This window comes from Tenrec ecaudatus, chromosome 1, assembly GCF_050624435.1.
Source record: "Tenrec ecaudatus isolate mTenEca1 chromosome 1, mTenEca1.hap1, whole genome shotgun sequence".
NCBI lineage: Eukaryota > Metazoa > Chordata > Mammalia > Afrosoricida > Tenrecidae > Tenrec > Tenrec ecaudatus.
In genome coordinates this window covers 218,490,555-218,507,978 of record NC_134530.1, presented here as the reverse complement: position 1 = coordinate 218,507,978, position 17,424 = coordinate 218,490,555, and the positions used below count along the sequence as shown (strand labels likewise).

General features: G+C 59.1%; 1 protein-coding gene across 3 annotated transcripts in view; it reads left to right on the top strand.

The window, feature by feature from the left end:
- KIF21B (kinesin family member 21B) overlaps positions 1 to 17,424 on the top strand; it is a 53,460-nt gene that overhangs the window by 23,645 nt on the left and 12,391 nt on the right. Inside the window, exons 12-28 of one of the 3 annotated variants that reach the window (XM_075528807.1) lie at positions 284 to 365; positions 721 to 838; positions 1,592 to 1,783; positions 3,606 to 3,805; positions 7,469 to 7,576; positions 8,068 to 8,136; positions 8,660 to 8,892; positions 9,053 to 9,200; positions 9,296 to 9,490; positions 9,574 to 9,675; positions 10,207 to 10,372; positions 10,506 to 10,557; positions 10,711 to 10,768; positions 11,594 to 11,799; positions 11,879 to 11,953; positions 13,587 to 13,700; positions 15,396 to 15,434. In XM_075528807.1, the coding sequence (XP_075384922.1) occupies positions 284 to 365; positions 721 to 838; positions 1,592 to 1,783; positions 3,606 to 3,805; positions 7,469 to 7,576; positions 8,068 to 8,136; positions 8,660 to 8,892; positions 9,053 to 9,200; positions 9,296 to 9,490; positions 9,574 to 9,675; positions 10,207 to 10,372; positions 10,506 to 10,557; positions 10,711 to 10,768; positions 11,594 to 11,799; positions 11,879 to 11,953; positions 13,587 to 13,700; positions 15,396 to 15,434 (2,157 nt within the window). The remainder of the gene's footprint in view (positions 1 to 283; positions 366 to 720; positions 839 to 1,591; positions 1,784 to 3,605; positions 3,806 to 7,468; positions 7,577 to 8,067; positions 8,137 to 8,659; positions 8,893 to 9,052; positions 9,201 to 9,295; positions 9,491 to 9,573; positions 9,676 to 10,206; positions 10,373 to 10,505; positions 10,558 to 10,710; positions 10,769 to 11,593; positions 11,800 to 11,878; positions 11,954 to 13,586; positions 13,701 to 15,395; positions 15,435 to 17,424) is intronic. The other 2 variants (XM_075528808.1, XM_075528809.1) reach the window with 2 other exon arrangements.

The window sequence follows — 17,424 nt, the reverse complement described above, 5'->3', positions numbered from 1 at the left end:
CCCAGTGTTCAGGATCTCCCCAAGGCGCCATCCAGAACTGCTTAGGACGTCACTGTGCACATTTGCCGGCCTTTTGAGCAGAGCTGGGCCAACCCTGGCCAGAGGAAAGCATGGGAGGGACCAGGGTGAATTGTGGGTCCGGGGCTGGCAGCATAGCCGGCTTCCAGGCTGCAGGAAGCCAAGACTGCCCCAAGCCCACTCCTGCCACTGCCCTGCCCTGCCTGCACGCTCAAGGCGAGGTCAGCTTCCTCACCTGTCCTACCGTTCCCCCCACCCCTGGCAGCCCAGAGAAGGACGCCTTCAAAAAGAGCGCAAAGCTCCAACAGGAAAACAGCGAGGAGACTGACGACAACGAGGCCGAGGAGGTGAGGGGCCAGCCCCGCCCAATCCCCACCAGTACTCATCCCACATACCTGCTGGGCAGGGTGCAGGGTCCAATGACCTGCTTGCCCGTGCCGGGTTGGGAGCAGGGGTTCAGGTCTGCATCCAGCTGACCCTTGAGCTTCCTGATGGCTCTGATAGGTTGCCGTGTGACCCCATTCCACAGTGCCCCCCTGGTTCCACACAAGCAACAAGGCAGGAGGCTTTCCCAGGCAGTGGATCGGGAGAGGTGCCCCTTTTTCAGGATTCCAGGTGGGCGGGGGTCCTCTACCTGCCCCCTCCACCTCCTCACACACCTAAGGCTGTGGCCAGCCTGCCGACACAGTGCTTGGTGCCTAGGAGGAAGAGGACCGGGATGAGAGCGGCTGCGAGGAGGAGGAGGGCCGAGAGGACGAAGACGAGGACTCAGGCAGCGAGGAGAGCCTGGTGGACTCGGACTCAGACCCTGAGGAGAAAGGTGTGTGGCAACTGGACTGGGGCCCAGGGGCTGGGGCTGCCAGGCGTACTGCACCCAGAGCCAGTTCTCAGGACAGGCCAGCTGGCTGGTGGGGATGCTCCAGACAGACCCATATGCCCTGCAGGGGGCACCAGGTCCTGTCTGAGTTCTCAAACATAGTGGTTGCTCAGGGTCAAAAACTCCTGGACTTGACAATAATAATAATAACAACAAAAACAACCGCAAGGAGAATAAAGGCAGCAAGCACCTCCTGCAGGTTTGTTATCAGCCAGATACCGTGCTGAGCTCCGCCCTTCTCCACACGGATGCTTCTTTCAGCCCCACAACCTCTGCGGTGGGTTACAAGCGAACCCTGTGTTCCCAACAAGAGCAAACGTGGCCTCAGTAACTGTTCCCAATGTGTTACTTGCAGACCCCTCCCCTCAGCTCTGCCTGCTGCCTTCCATGAAGGCCCACAGCTGAAAGGGCTAGAGCCCCTCTCACCGTCCCCCGCCCCCACTCCATCAGCCACCCCCTTCATCCAAGGCAGGAAGATGTTGGTTGGTGTCTAGACTCCCAGCCCCAGGGGCCTGGACAGCATTTCTGGGCCGTTTGTGTCAAGCACTACTCTATCTGGAAGCGCTGTACCTGTCCCCTCCAGAACAGGCCACCAATTGGTCCTGGCTGACCAAGGGAGTCCCTTGTGTGGCCAGCCTGCTTCTGTCTACCCCCTTGTTCCCATGCATGCGGGGCTGAGCCTGTCTCTCCCCACAGAGGTGAACTTCCAGGCGGACCTGGCCGACCTGACGTGTGAGATCGAGATCAAGCAGAAGCTGATCGACGAGCTGGAGAACAGCCAGCGGCGGCTGCAGACGCTGAAGCACCAGTACGAGGAGAAGCTGATCCTGCTGCAGAACAAGATCCGAGACACACAGCTGGAGCGGGACCGCGTGCTGCAGAATCTCAGTGAGCCCCGCAACCCGCCCTGCCCCAGCCGGGGCCCCACTCCGCAGCCAGCCCCTTTGGGATTGCCTGGGCCTCTGACCAGAGGACGTCTTATGTTTAACCCTAGCGCCTGCGCTGTGTTTCAAATGCACCGTCATTTTGCACAGTGAAAGCCGTTATACTCTTAGGTTGTGAATGTGACACCGCTGGCCTTTCTCCCGCCTTCTGTTCCTTGAAGCACACCACCTTCTCACATGCTGTCTGCCTTACCCTGCTCACCTGTCAATCCATCCATCCATCCATCCATCCATCCATCCATCCATCCATCCATCCAGTAACATGAATGGACTACCTCTTACAGACCAGACATTATTCGAGCTGCTGGGGACATGGAAGTGAGCCAAATCCCTGGCCTTGTGGAGTTTGCATTCTGGTAGGAAGAGACACACAAGATAGCCACAGTATGTAGCTTAGGGTGACGTAGTGGTTAGTCCTCAAACTGCTAACAGCAAGGTCAGCCATTTGAAACCAACAGCTGCTCTGTGAGAGAAAGACGGGCTGTCAACTCCTGTAAAGAGTGGCATTCTCAGAAACCCGCTGGGGCAGTTGTGCCCTGTCCTGTAGGGTTGCTATGAGTCAGACTTGATTCGATGGCTGTGTTTGGTTTGAGTAGTATAGTAGTCGGTGGTATGTATTATGGAAAAGAAGACAGCACTGGAGAGGGACGGGGGAGCAGGCTGGGCGGGGCAGGCTTCACTGAGCTGTCGTTTGAGCAGAGGTGAAGGAGGTGAGAGTGCTCCAGCAGAAGGTGGGAGGAGTGGAGCATCCCAAGAAAGTGAGCAGAAGACACAGAGGCCCTGAGGCAGGCACATGCTGGAGGAATGACGAGGGTCCCAGAATGACTGGGGACAGTCATTGGACGAGGGGACAGTAGCCAAGAGATGAGGTCAGAGAAGAAATGTGGGAGCAGGCATGCAGGTCATTGTAAGACATTGCCTTCCATTCCGTGGGAGCTGGGAAGGAGTGGAGTTAGGTGGGAGGAGTGTGGCCCGAACTGTGAACGCATTTGAAAGGCCCACTCTGGCTGGTGTTAGGGAACAAATGCAGGCTGGAGACCAGCTAGGAAGTGGGTCCAAAGACCCCGGGGAGAGATTGCTTGGTCAGCAGGTGGTGAGAAGTGGTGGATTTGTGGATATACATTGAAGGTGGCGTCTAAAGATGTGGCTGATTGGTCAGCCGGGGGAGGGTTTGAGGGACAGGGAAGCTATAGGCCTCTGTAAGGCTTGAGCTCCTGAAAAGATGGCGATGATGCTTACTGGGATGGGGGAGACTGCAGAGAGTGAGGGGTTGGGACTAGGAGCCTGGTTCTGTGCCTGTTCGTTTGAGATTCAAGCGGTAGGCATCCGAGGAGAGGTGTCTGGTAGGCAGTTGGGAGGAGAGGTCCAGGGTGGGTGTGGTGGTCATTGCTTCTGTCCATCTGCCCTGGCCGGCAGCACTCTGCTTTTCTCTCTAACTCTTCCCTCTGCCTGGGCTCGCTTCTCTAACACTGCCTCTGGGGTAAGAACTAAGCCAGCATGGAGTGCCTTACAGAACCCTCCCCCCCACCCCCACCCCCCCCCGTGGAGGTCGGTGATCGGGGGTGCTCAGAGCCCAAGCCAGTAGAATTCTGGATTAGGAAGGGGCTCTGGGGGTCATCCAGGCTGCATCTCTTGTTTAAATGAAGAAGGTGAGACCCAGAGAGCGGTGTGACTTGCCCAATGTCAGACAGTGAGCCCGGCCTGAGCCTTGGTGGATGAGAGGGCTTGGGGGACACAGCACAGAGACCCCTTCTTGCTCCCCTCAGGCACCATGGAGTGCTACACGGAGGAGAAGGCCAACAAGATCAAGGCCGATTACGAGAAGCGGTTGCGGGAGATGAACCGCGACCTGCAAAAGCTGCAGGCTGCGCAGAAGGAGCACGCAAGGCTGCTCAAGAACCAGTCTCGATACGAGCGGGAGCTGAAGAAGCTGCAGGCTGAGGTGGCCGAGATGAAGAAGGCCAAGGTAGGGCCCCGACCGTGACTTCAAAGAATCCAGCTAGCATGTTAAAAATGATCAGGGCAGTTCAGTGTCATGGACGTTGTCCTCTTAGCCAGGTGCACTGTCCCGCGAAATATCCCGTTCCAGTCTCTGGGCCGGAGAGCTGCGCATCCACATGGGCCCTGCTCAACACTGCCCCCAGTGGTGGGAAGCTGCACCACAGTTGCCTCCAGTCGTAACTTGGTGAGCTGCTGCCCAGACAGCCCCAGCTCCTGGCTATGGCTACAGTGCGGCTGTAGCGATCCATTGACTGATTTTCAGAAGTAGGTTGCCAGCTTTTCCTCCTAGTCTTTTCCAGTCTGGAAGCTCCGCTGGAACCAGCTGAGCGTCGTAACAGCACACAACACACTAGCACCTGGCTCTCCCTTGTGGACGGCCAAAGTCCTGCCGCCAAATGCCCACTCTTCCCCTAGCTTTGCCGAGACTACATTCATTCCCAAACTTACTTGGCCAAATGCTCCCTTTTCCAAAAAACAATTATCCAGTGCTCCCGGGCAATTGAAACATTTTGTACTGTAACCCATTATCCAGGATAAAGATTTCAGTAATGCCATCGCAGGGGGCAATGTCGCCCCCATTTGGAAGCAGTGGCGGAGAATAATAGTGATCATAATAATTATTATGATCACTGTCTGCGCTGTGGCCAGAATCTCAAAAAACTCACTGCCATCCAGTCTCTTCTGTCCCAGAGCTTCCCTATAGGACAAGGTAGAGCTGTTCCTGTGGGTTCCCAAGGCTGTAACTCTTTATGGAAGCAGAAAGTATTTTTTTCCTTCAGAGCAGCTGGTGGTTTTGAACTGCTGACCTTGCGGTTAGCAGCCCAGTGCATAACCATTATGCTACCAGGGCTCCTGTAGCCAGGTTCCTAGACTAGCATAACTGCACGCATGCATTACTCACATGATCACATTCAGTCCTGTCTTCTCTTAAGAACTAACTTCATTTTATGCAGGAGAAAGGGAAGCTCGGAGAAGTTCATTCCAGCTACCAAAAGGTAGACTTGGGATTTGAACTCAGCTCTGTGCCCCAGGCCTATTTAATCTATGTGGTACCCCCACCCCACTACTATTGTCAGTTATGACTCCAGGTGGCCCAAGAGGACAGAGTCACAAGGTCTGTAGAGTTCCCGAGACTGTGAATCTTCACAAGAGCAGACGCCTCCTCTTTCTCTTTGGAGGGGCTGCAGGGCTCGCGTGGTTCCTTCATTCTGAGTATTCTGTTCTGTGGGACCTCGTGTCTCGGACTTGTGGTTCCTGCCTGAGTCCTTCCTTCCCGTCCACCCTCTCCTCCTGGCCTTCCTGGCCCTTCATGCACACCCTGAATTCAGTCCCTTCTGCTCCCCCAGCCCTGGGCCAGGCTGGACCTCATAGCACAGCCCTGCACTGGTGGTTGCAAGTTGTGGTGGGCTAGCCTTGGAAACAGGGTCATCTCAAAGGAAGCTCATACTTGGAGCTAAGGAACACTGGCATGGGTGCCAGGAGCCCTCGGTTACTGTGGGCCCAGCACCGGCTCAGCTGATACCAGTGTGCAAAGTAGAAGCAATGCAGTCATGGCCAGCACAGATTCTACAAGGAGACGGTTTTTATTTTTGGTTTGCTTCCCTGGTGATGTAGTGGTTGTGAGTTGAGCAGTGATCCACACCGTCGGCAGTTTGAACCACCAGCAGCTCTGAGAGAGAAAGACTGAGATTTCTACTCCCATAAGCACTCACAGTCCCGGAAACCCACAGCAGGTTTCCAAGAGTCAGCAATGACGCCGTGGCAGTGAGTTTTTGGGAAGGCTCTGTCCCCAAGCCTGGACCTGGTGCACAAGTCCAAGGACTCCATCAGCTGACAGGGTGGCAGTGTCCTACCCTGCTGTGCTCAGATTGACTTGGGCCGATCTGGCCCCCAAAACCCTATTTCTGCTCTCACTGCTGTGCCTGTTCAGAGGGCCACCACGGTGAAGTTGAATGGTCTTGAAATTCAAGTCTATGCATCTCACGGGGGAAATGAGTCGGCCCCTGGTGGTGAAGAATGGAAGGGCCAGTGGCTCTTCCATCTAGCCTTTGGGCTGTGCAGGTCTCCCTGAGACGGCTAGATGGTGCTGGCGGTGCCCACACTCTCCATGGAAGTACCCCTGTAGATGCTGATACAGGACCACCCAACCTGGCCACACACATCTCGGCGCAAGCCCTGCAGAGCCTCACGGCACTGCCTCCTCTGTGGATTGAACCTGGAATCCTGCCATGATGCTAGGATGGATTCCAGGGTCAGCAGGACCCAGGAGTGTCCTCTGCTCCAACTTCAGCACTGACCATCACAAGCATGGTGAACCTAGTGCTGGCGAGTTCAGGGCCCCAGTGACTCACAGGATAGGCAGCACTGCCTCTCCCTCATGCACACTGGCCATCCCAGCACTGCCACGCACTTGTACTGGCCTCACCCAGTCTGACCACATCAGCCCTCTAACGACTTCCATGTGAGGTGTACCAGAGGTGCCTCAGATTGGGACAACAGTTCTTCCCGGGGAGCCGCAGAAGCCCCTGATCCCAGAAGATAACTCGGAACTTAGGTTGACAGGCAGCTCGGAGGGCCGAGGGGCTTTGAGTCTGCTTCCTTGGTCAGTTGTCTGTGGGGGCACTCATCCCAGACCCCAGAATTCTCCTCTTTATTTATATTTTCCCTGTGGGAGCCCAACGATGAGGGAGAAGTTTACCCTGCCAGCCACTGTGCCTCCCTCCCTCCCCTGCCACTGCCCCTTCTGACTGTCCTTAGGGCAGAGGGCAAGCCACCCTGCCCTGTGTTCCTCTTGGGGCCCTGCCCCTTGGAGGGGTCTGAAGCCAGTACTGTGCGCACCAATGCTCTGAGCACCAGTGGTGGAGGGGCGGGTGGGGCCAAGCCAGCCTCCCGAGGGTGGCAGCACAGCAGGGCTCCACATCTGGGCATCTGTAGCGGCCACACTCGTGATGGTCCTGAGCCTTTACCCAGCCCTCCAAGGACGTCAGGGCCCCAGGCGCTCCTCTCTGCCTGGCCCCATCTTTGGGCAGGGCTGCCGGGTACCGTCCTCAGGGTCGGTTGCTGGAGGAGTTGGGCAGGGGCCATCAAAGGACTGGAGCTGGGCTCCTGACCGCCAGCATCACATCGTGTTCTGTCATTGTGCATCAGTCGCCTGCTCACTCCCTCGTGTATAAGCAGGGGTTTTTATACCGGCACCCCAGGTGGCCCGTCCTGAGCACGCAGCTCATGCTCAGCACATGGGGGGGGGGGTGCGGTGTTGATGTTTGTCACTGCCATCCTGGGATTGACCCTGCCTCTCACCTCAGCTCGCACCGACTCTCAGGGGCAGAGGTGCTCCTTCCAGGTGAGGTCACCTGTCTCCAACACTCAGGCCAGACTCCAGACAGCGACTGCGGGGATAGCCCACCCAGGACTAGGATGCCAGGAGTAGTGGGGACCTGGGTTGGGCTTCTCCGAGTGGGTGCACCTGACAGTCTGACTGTTCCTGCCAGCAAGTGTGTGTGTGAGCTTTGATTTCTGTGGAAGCTTCAGTCCCCCGAGTGGGTGCTGCCTGGCCATCCCCTTCCTGCAGTGTGCAGCTGCCATGCCTGTCCCAGCCTGACTCTCCCAACCCCACCTTGCTGCCCAGGTGGCCCTGATGAAGCAGATGCGTGAGGAGCAGCAGCGGCGGCGGCTGGTGGAGACCAAGAGGAACCGAGAGATAGCGCAGCTCAGGAAGGAGCAGCGGCGGCAGGAGGTGAGGCTGGCCTGGAGCTCCAGGGGCCTTTGATCCCTGTCAAGTGACTGCTGCCCCTCCGGCCCATCTCCACTGCTGCCGCCCATGGTGGTAGAGGGCAGGTTTGGCATGGCAGCCTAAGAGAAAGGCAGGGCCACTGGGAGCTGCTAACCTGACCCTGGGGCTCAGTGGAAGGACTGGAGCCCTGGGATGGGGAGACGCTGGCCCAAGGCCAAGACAGGGTCTCAACTGAGCAGCTTCAGGTCCCCCAGAGAAGCCCCTCCCTGTGGCCGAGCCCACTAGTTCAGGGCCCCTGGTCCATGTGCCACGGGATGGCTCATGCAGAAGGAGCCTGCCACTGGCCTCTGGGAGGGGGCGTAGAATTCTGGGTCTTGCTGAGAATCTCTAAGACCCAGGTTTTCATCTGTAGAGCTGGCCAGGTCTCCATTCCATAAGCCACGAAAGGCTAAGGGGCCTCAGCATGGACCCCACCCCTCTTCTCTCACTCACAGTTTCAGATCCGAGCTCTGGAGTCCCAGAAGCGGCAACAGGAAATAGTCCTGAGGAGGAAGACCCAGGAGGTGAGCTCACGGCAGCCGGCCAAGCACTGTCCCCTTTCCTCCCATCAGCCGGTCAGGCTCTCCCTGTGACCCTGGCAGGGGGACTCTCTCCCTCAGCAAACGCTGCCCATGTCTTTGTTGGATCTTGTCAGAGGGCTTTGCTTTGTCAGCGGGGCTGGGCCAAGGGCAGACTGTAGACTCCTTTCCCAAATGGCCTGAGCTTTTAATGAGCAGACAGAAGAGGTGTAAGTCTCTTCCACATTTATTTCATCCCCAACGAGCTCTTATCTTTTATGCAGGCCCCAGACCAGTCCAGTCCAGAACAGCCTCTGTACATGTGCACACACACACCTGGACCTTGCCTTTATTGCTCCAGGGTACTCTCTGCGCGCGCAGATGCGTGCACGCGCGCGCGCGCACACACGGACGTTGTTCTAGGTGCTCCAGGGTTGTCTCTGTATACACACACACACACCTGCCTGGACCTTGTCCTTGGCCCCTCAGGCCACCATCCTCACCTGGCCCCTTTTTCCTGGCCCCCCAGGTGTCTGCGCTGAGGCGCCTGGCCAAGCCCATGTCTGAGCGTGTGGCCGGCCGGGCAGCGCTGAAGCCGCCCATGCTGGACTCGGGGGCCGAGGTGTCGGCCAGCACCACCTCCTCTGAGGCTGAGTCGGGGGCCCGCTCAGTCTCCAGCATCGTGCGCCAGTGGAACCGCAAGATCAACCACTTCCTGGGGGACCCCCCCACGCCCACTGTGAATGGCACCCGGCCTGCCAGGTATGAAGGGGGGGCATTGCCTGGGACCGCATCAGGTGTAGGGCAGGGTGAGGGTGAAGGAAGCCCTGTGAGGGGGGTCTGTCAGTTCTGAGTTGGGGGGGGGGTACCAGGGAGGCTGGGAGGTGCTCCCATACTATCCCCTGTGCCTCCGTCTCCCCAGAAAGAAGTTCCAGAAGAAGGGGGCCGGCCAGAGCTTCAGCAAGGCGGCGCGGCTCAAGTGGCAGTCTCTGGAGCGGCGCATCATCGACATCGTCATGCAGAGGATGACCATCGTCAACCTGGAGGCTGACATGGAGCGGCTCATCAAGGTAGGCCCTCCCCGCTGGCCCACCGCCCAGCCCCAGCCTCGCACCTGCTGTCTGTCCATCCCTCTGAGGCCTCTTCCCCCCCGCGCCCCGCCCAGAAAAGGGAGGAGCTTTCGCTGCTGCTAGAGGCGCTGCGCAGGAAGCGGGAGCGGCTGCAGGCCGAGAGCCCGGAGGAGGAGAAGGGGCTGCCGGAGCTGGCCGAGGAGATGGAGGTGCTGGCGGCCAACATCGACTACATCAACGACAGCATCACGGACTGCCAGGCCACCATCGTGCAGCTGGAGGAGACCAAGGTGCTTGCCGGGTGGGTGGGTGGGCGGGGCCCCGGGTACCAGGGCAGCCGCATGACCATGGGCTCTGCGCCCCGCACTCCCAGGAGGAGCTGGACTCCACAGACACATCGGTGGTCATCAGCTCCTGCTCTCTGGCCGAAGCCCGTCTCCTGCTGGACAACTTCCTGAAGGCGTCCATTGACAAGGTAAGCGGCTAGCGCCTAAGCCTGGGCGGGGACACTCACTGGCCTGCGTCACTACCCAGCTGGGCATTGCCTTTGCTAGCCTCTGATCAGGGGGCCTGCTGCCAAGCTGGTGGGTGTGGCCTGGCTTTGAGGAGAGCCTGTGTGTCTGGGCGTGATATGGCACCAGGCTCATGGCAGGGTCTCCATCCAAGGGTCTGTCTTGCCTGGGGCCTCTCCAGCAGGGCTGGGCGGACATAAGAACAATGTGTATCCCCCACTGGCAGAACTGCCTAGAAGTGTTCCCCCAACCCCTCCCCCAGGAGAGCTGTGGAAGGGGGTGGGGAGACCATCGCCATGTCTCCTGGCCCTGTCCCAGGTGACTTGTAACCCATGTAGTGGCAGAAGCTACATGGGCTGGGGGAGGGGCATCAGGTCAGTGACAGGTACGAGGCTGGCACCTGGTCCCCCACAGGTGTCTTGTGTGAGACCAGTGACAGAGTACCCACCATCCTGGGCCTGGAAGGTGAGCATAGGTCTTGCTTTCTGCCTCAGGGGCTGCAAGTGGCCCAGAAGGAGGCCCAGATCCGGCTGCTGGAGGGGCGGCTGAGGCAGACAGACGTGACAGGCTCCTCCCAGAACCACCTGCTCCTGGATGCCCTACGGGAGAAGGCCGAGGCTCACCCCGAGCTGCAGGCCCTCATCCACAACGTGCAGCAGGGTATGCACGTGGGACGGGTGCTGTCCTCACCCCCCTGCACCCTCCCTCTTGGGGCGTCCCCGGTGGGTGGTATACCCGTGAGGCTGCCTGTCCCTTGTCCCCCTCTCGGCGCTCACCCTCCTCCTCACCACAGAGAACGGCTACGCCAGCACCGATGAGGAGATCTCGGAGTTCTCTGAGGGGAGGTGAGTTTCTGAATTGGGAATCGGTGTTCCCTGGGGCAGGGGGAGGGGCGCCTAGGGTCCCAGGGCTGAACCTGGCTTGGGAGGCTCCTGGGGACCACATCTCAAAGCCCAGATGCCAGGGCCCTCTGAACTCCCTCTGCTTCGTCCCCCTAGCTTCTCCCAGTCGTTCACCATGAAAGGCTCCACCAGCCATGATGATTTCAAGTTCAAGGTGAGCTCTCAGCTCCAGCCTTCCCCAGTGGAGTCCCACCTCACTGTGACTTTGCCCTGCTCCCCATCCTGACCCAATAGTTCCCCCAGCTGGGATGGGGGAGCCTGGAAGGGGCTGGCCTAGAAGGGGATTGAGGAGTACACGGGGCGAGTCTGGCACTGTTCATTCTGAGGTGGGGGAGGGGAGGCTGCTGGAGCCTCTGTGTGGCTGCTGTCTGGTGACGCCATAGGCAGAGACTCTGCTTTCAGCTCCCCCCCTCCTGCGTCTGCATCCCAGACTCCTCTAGACCACAGTGAGGTGAGCATCACGGTAGGACTGGCTAGGAGACAGCCCAGCATCCCACTTACTACAGAGAGAGGGAACAAACCCCACATGCTGGGGACCATGCATTATGCGTAGTTTCCAAATAAAATGATTAATCAGGGTTCAGCAGGTGGCCTACCGAGTTACCAGTTGGGCTGCTAACCAAATCATCAGCAGTTCAAAACCACCAGCTGCTCCAAGGGCAAAAGATGAGGCTTTCAATTCCTGTAGGGTCACTGAGAATCAGAATCGACTCCGTGGCAGTGGGTTTGGTTTGAGGGAGAACAACAGCCGGTCTGTGTTGGCAGGAGTCGTAAAACAAGCTCAGTTACTCTGGATTCTTCCGGAATGTCTTGAGGGTCTAGCTGGAGAGCCTGCCGGGAGCTACCTCTGTGTGATGACTGTCTTGTCCTTCTACTGATTTCCCTGCCTTAGGCTAGGGTGCCCCTTCCGGCTCGTCCTGCATGTACCCCCCTCCCCGCCCTTGGGCGAGTCACCCCACCCTAGCACTTCCTTCCCCAGGGAGAGCCCAAGCTGTCTGCCCAGATGAAGGCAGTCTCGGCCGAGTGCCTGGGCCCCCCGCTGGACATCTCCACCAGGAACATCACCAAGTCCCTGGCCTCCCTTGTCGAGATCAAAGAGGACGCGGTGGGCTTCTCCATCCGAGACCCCTATTACCGGGACAAGGTCTCCCGCACCATCAGCCTGCCCACCAGAGGCAGCACTTTGTGAGGAGTGGGAGCCAGGGACGGGGGTCCGGGCGGGCAGGGAGTGGGGTCTGGGCCTCACAGCACCCTTCCCTTCCAGCCCCCGGCAGTCTCGTGGCGTGGAGACGTCCCCTCTGACCCGCAGGAAGTCCTACGACCGAGGGCAGCCCATTAGGTGAGAGCAGTTTCGAGCCAGCGTGCCAGGGTCTCTGCTGGTCCAGTCCTGGGCTGCCCACCTCTGTCCATCACCATGTCCACTCTCTAGTCCAGGCTCGTTTGCCCAAGGCATTCCGCTTCTTCCCCTGGTCCCCTCCGCAGCCTGTGGGGAGCAGGCTCAGGAACTGTTCGTTGTGTGGGCTCAATGTGGGTGACTTTGCCGTGACTTGCAGTGGTCATTGTTCAGATGTGCTCCAGCCCCGCCTCATGGCCAGCAGTCGTTGTCATGTGACAGGGGTGTAGAAGTTCAAAGAGAAATCAGAGAGGTCTATGCAGGTGGTGGGGAGCCTGGTCAGCCAGCATGAGCCCGGTCCCACAGAGATTCTGTGCTTGGGGTGTGTCTTCGAGCCATCTGCTGCTGGTCCTTAGCTTTTGGGCTAGCCTGGTGGTCTTCCCCAGGCACACAGGGCATAGTGGAGGCAGGGGATGGGCTTGCCCACACTCCTTGCCCCCTCCCTCACTAAAGACCGAGGAGATGCCCATGGCAGAGGTGGCCTTTGAGGAAGAGCTGGTGACACGTGGAGCCTTCCAGATCCTCCATCGAGAGAATGTGCCTATGCTGTAGGTCAAAGGATGTAGGTCAGCTTGAGCCTGGAGGTGTAGTGGTTATACATTGTGCTGCTAACCACATTGTCAGCAGTTCAAATCCACCAGCTGCTCTAAGAAAGATGAGGCTTTCTATTCCTGTAAAGCAGCCAGATCTCAGCCTCTGGGTCACAACCCCTTTAGGGGTCAAATGACCCTATCACAGGGGTCACCCAACTAATAACAGTAGCAAAATTACAGTTATGAAGTAGCAACGAAAATAATTTTATGGTTGGGGCGTCACCACCACATGAGGACCTGTATTAAAGGGTGGCGGCATTAGGAAGGTTGAGAACCACTGCTGTAAAGAGTTACGTCTCAGAAACTCTCCGGGGCAGTTCTACCCTGGCCTGTAGGGTTGGTAAAAGTTGGCATTGACTCATTGGCAGGGAGCTTTTTGGGGACCCCTCTCTCAGTGTGTCTTACTGTGGCGGCTTGCATGTTGCTGTGCTGCGGGAAGCTGTTCTGTGGGTGTTTCAAACACCAGCAGGGTTGCCCACTGCGGACAGGCGTCCGTGGAGCTTCCAGACTAAGGAGAAAGGTCTGGTGATCGAGGTCTGCAGACAAGCCAATGAGATCACAGCAGGGCGTTGCCTGGCGTAGTGAAGGGACATGAACTGCTGGCTTGGAAGGCGTCACGCACATCAGGCACAGGACTGGTCTCCGACTCGCTCGTGGCCAGGACGAGGGTGCCGGGCAGGCATGCTTCACTCTGTTGTGAGATTTGCTGACGTCAGTGCTGACCCAACAACTTGGCAACGGGCGACACTATCGCTTCCCAAAGAGTGGTCTTGGGGACTTGGGAAAGGGAGGTTCCTGTAGGTCTTAGACTGCCTGGAGGGATTAAGAACTGAGCCTGTCAGGTTAAGTGGAGATTGGGCTCCAAGAGAATTGCCCGCTGGGCCTTAAAACTGGGACAGAGAAGGTGCTAGAAGCACAACCCTATGGGCCTGTGGGCAGGGGGGTGTGGTCACTAACAGGCACTGCCCTCTGTCCCGACTCCCCAGGTCTACAGACGTGGGATTCACGCCCCCCTCGTCCCCTCCCACCCGGCCCCGTAATGACCGAAACGTCTTCTCTCGTCTCACCAGTAATCAGAGCCAGGGGTCGGCGCTGGACAAGTAAGAGACAGGGGGGAGGGTGCCAATGAGGGTGAAGCGCCTGTGACCGGGGCCTGGCCAGAGGGAGGCAGTGATGGGGCGGGCATGAACCAGCCATGCTGGTGGGGCCCTCTGAGCAGAGAGGCACAGCACCCTCCTGGCTGGCACCCCCGCCCCTTCTGTCCTGACTGGACTCTTCCCATTCCCAGGACATGTTGGGAGCTTGAGAGGACAAGTAGGGAGCCACAGGGTGTTGGGACAGGACAGCCTGATGTTGACGGCCATGCAGGTCAGGCCCAAGAGGATTTCCCTCAGGACTTCCCTTTCAGTCGCCCTCTGGTGATTCATTGGGGTCTCTGAAGCCTCTTCCTTCGGCTCCACCCACTGCTCTACCCCCCCCCCCCCCCCGCCATAAATGCTCACCAAGCCCACACTGGCCTCAGTGAGCTTCCCTGCAGGGAGATGCTCCTTCACTGAGCAGGTTCAGCTCAGCCAGATCTGCAACTCAGGTTGTAAAACCCCGGTTACAAACAGCACTGCTTTGTGCCAGGGCGCCTATACACCGCCCACCCCGCTGCCCTGAGCTGTAACTGCCCAGGAGACAGTGGGGTCCCACCTAGTGTAAATACAAGTCAAGAAGGCTCATGGTGGGCAGCGTGTTGCCTGGGGACCTTCCTACCAAGTGACCAAGCAGGTACCAGACCCGGGGCTGGTGCTGCCCACCGGCATTGTCTTCCTGCAGTGGAAAAGTGGAGGAACCCCGCTCTTCATGCCTTCCTCTCTGCTCCCCCAAGTGGCTAGATACTCCCAACCTCTCAGACCCCTCTGCACTGAATAATGCATTCCCCCACGCCCACTGGGAGGGCCCAGAATGCCCCTAAAATCTCTTGGCCCCCGGCTCTGGTGTGCTGCTGCCGTGTCCTTCAAAAGAACCCAGGCTCGAAAGGGTTTCGGAACTACCCCCGTGCCGGGCACCAGCCCCCGAAAGCCCCTCTCTGGATGGAACAGTGCTCAGTGAATGCTGGCCATGCACCAGCACGCCAGGCCTGCTTCAGCTCGGGATCCCATGGGAGGGTGGGCTGAGCCTGGCCCATCCTCACCCAGGGTGCCTGCCACCTTTGTGGCTGGATTGGGACTCTGTCTGTCCCTGCCTAGTGGTCTTGCAGAAGTCCTGCAGGGGCCAGGCCAGATGGGACAGTGCCGCCCCTCCCCATGGGTATGGGCCCAGCATCCAGACATACTCAAGGGGGCTGTGGGCTCAGTGCATCAGGCCCCCGCTGGACAAATCGAGCTCTCTGGGAGGGACTGAAGCAGGCATGCTTCCTTGGCCGTGGACAGCTAGGAGCCTCTCGGCGCTGGAGCAGGGGCCCGTCTTATGCGGGAGGGCAGCCAGGGAGCTCGGAACCAGCAGACAGCCCAGGAACGATCTCTTCCAGAGTGTGGGGCCAGCTCTGTGTCCCCCCCACATCCCCTCTTGACTCTCCCCTGGTGGCTGAGGAACCCCTGGGGGCCCGCTCCACACTGAAGGAGTCTCCCAGCTCCTAAGCCAGCCCGCCCCACCTCCCTCCAGCTCTCCCAGCACCCTATCCCTCCACCTCACTCCGCTGCCCTCGAAGAATATAACCTGCCCTCTGACCTGATGCTGCTGCCGCCTCTGCGCCCCGTGTGCCTCCCGCCCCCTCTCCCCTAATCCAGCTAATTTTCTGCCCTTGCCAGGTCTGATGACAGCGACTCCTCTTTGTCGGAGGTCCTGAGGTACACACAGAATGTCTCGTGTTTGCTCCCCAGCTCTCTCCCCTCTCCCTCTGAGCCTTTCTCAGGCTCTGTCTGCAGCCCCTGCCCCTGCCTGCACCCCTCGCCCCAGCATGCTGCCCACCCCTCTCTCGGCTCCGCCCGTCACTCCCTCTCAAGGCTGCTGCATGGCCTCTCACAGCCAGGCCCTCGCTGGAGCTGGGGGAGGGGGGCGGGGGCGAAGTTGCTTGTCACAGGCCCTGGGCCTCCATTGTTGTTTCTGCCACCACCGCCACCGCTGCAGCCACCACCGCGCCGCCTGGGTTGGGAAGGGCGATGCATGAGAAGCCTGGTGGACTGGAGAATCGCCTGGTGGGGAGGGGTAGGGGGGCGGGAAACAGGGCCCCCCGCACTGCCCACCCTTCTGAGGGGGCACGGTGGTATTGATTAGGGTCTGCATGTCCTGCTCGAGTAGCACCACTAGGGGACCTCCTAGGCTGGGATTCAGCCAGGGCTGCTGGGGGAGGAAGTGCCCCTGCTCACACCTTTGGACACGCAGGTGTGTAGGCTAAGGTGACCAGATTTAACATTGGTAAAGCAGACACCAGCGGGACACCATTGATAAAACTCATATCCTGCCGAAATAGCCACATGGCAGCCGAAAACCATATACCCTAGCTTGTCGTGCATTCTTTCCAAAAATCGGGACTTTTTAAAAACGCTGTGGGACGTGGGGAAAATTGTTAAAAATCGGGACGTCTGGTAGGCCCTTCTGTCTCCACACCCAGCTTATGGGATGGCCAACCCGGAGGCCTCCCCAACCTACCCAGCCCCTCCCACCTCCCGTAAAGGGGGTGGGGTACGTCCCAGGTCCTGGCCAGAGCCTCTGACCAGCAAAAGGCCATTATGGGGCTGGCGTTGTACTCTGCCCACCTCCCCCAAGGCCCTGGAGCAGGCGTTTATGATGATGGTCTCCTTCGGGGCCCATGGGCTGCTAGTCAGCTGGCCCGCTCTCATCCAGGCAGGCTTCTTCTCAGACACCCCCTGCCACAGAGTCGGTTCAGACTCAGAGCAACCCTGTCCAACAGGTAGAGCTGCCCCTGGGGGCTTCTGAGACTGTCGCTCTCACGGGAGCAGAGAGCCTCGTCTTTCTCCCATGGTGCGGCTGGTGGTTTCGAACTGCTGACTTTGTGGTTAGTCTCCTAACTCGTAACCCCCTGTGTCCCAGGGCTCCTTTCCGCCACACGGCTGGAGCCAAACTGGTGTCACCAGTGAGGACCTGGGGTGGTTTGGGGGTGATTCAAAGCCGAGGCTCCTTCTGCCTGCCTGGCCACTGCTGTCCTCTTGGGGAACCTGGTTGGAAGTGGGGGCTGAGCGAGAGCATGATGGGCTGGACGCTAAGTACATCACACCCCCGTGGGCACAGTGTGACCGCCAGGGGGGTAGCCTTTTCTGTGGACATGCCCTGGAGTGTAACGGAACCAGTCAGGGTCTCAGCCCACAAGGCCCTCACTGAGAACCAGACTTCATCTGGGCCCTCCAGCAGGCTCGGCCCGTCCCCAGGGAGGCCCAACCCACTGTAACACAAAGCTGTGGAGACTCACCCCATTGTAAATGGCACTTCTGGGTCCACCGTTGCTGATCCAAAGGCGACCCCAGGGTAGGGGTGTGAGGCTGTGTCTGGGAGCTCGAACGGCAGCCCCTGGCAGGTGTGTGCACTAGAATGAGCCCTCTCAGCCTGGGCCTCCTCTCTGTTTCACTGAGGCAGCATGCAATGGCCAGCTGGATGGGGGCCTGGGGAGTCTCTCTGGCCTAGGACCTAGGTCAGGCAGGCCAGAGATAAGAACCTGCTGTAGGCAGGGTGTGTTGTGCCTGGCTCAGGGCTGGTGCCCTGGAAGCATTCAGGACCACGATGGACTCTCCCGCCCCGTGCAGCCTGGCTCTAGCTCTCAATGCTGGGTGGAGCTGGTCCCTAGTCCCCCCTCTGCCCCGCCCTCCACCCAGGTGCTCCTCG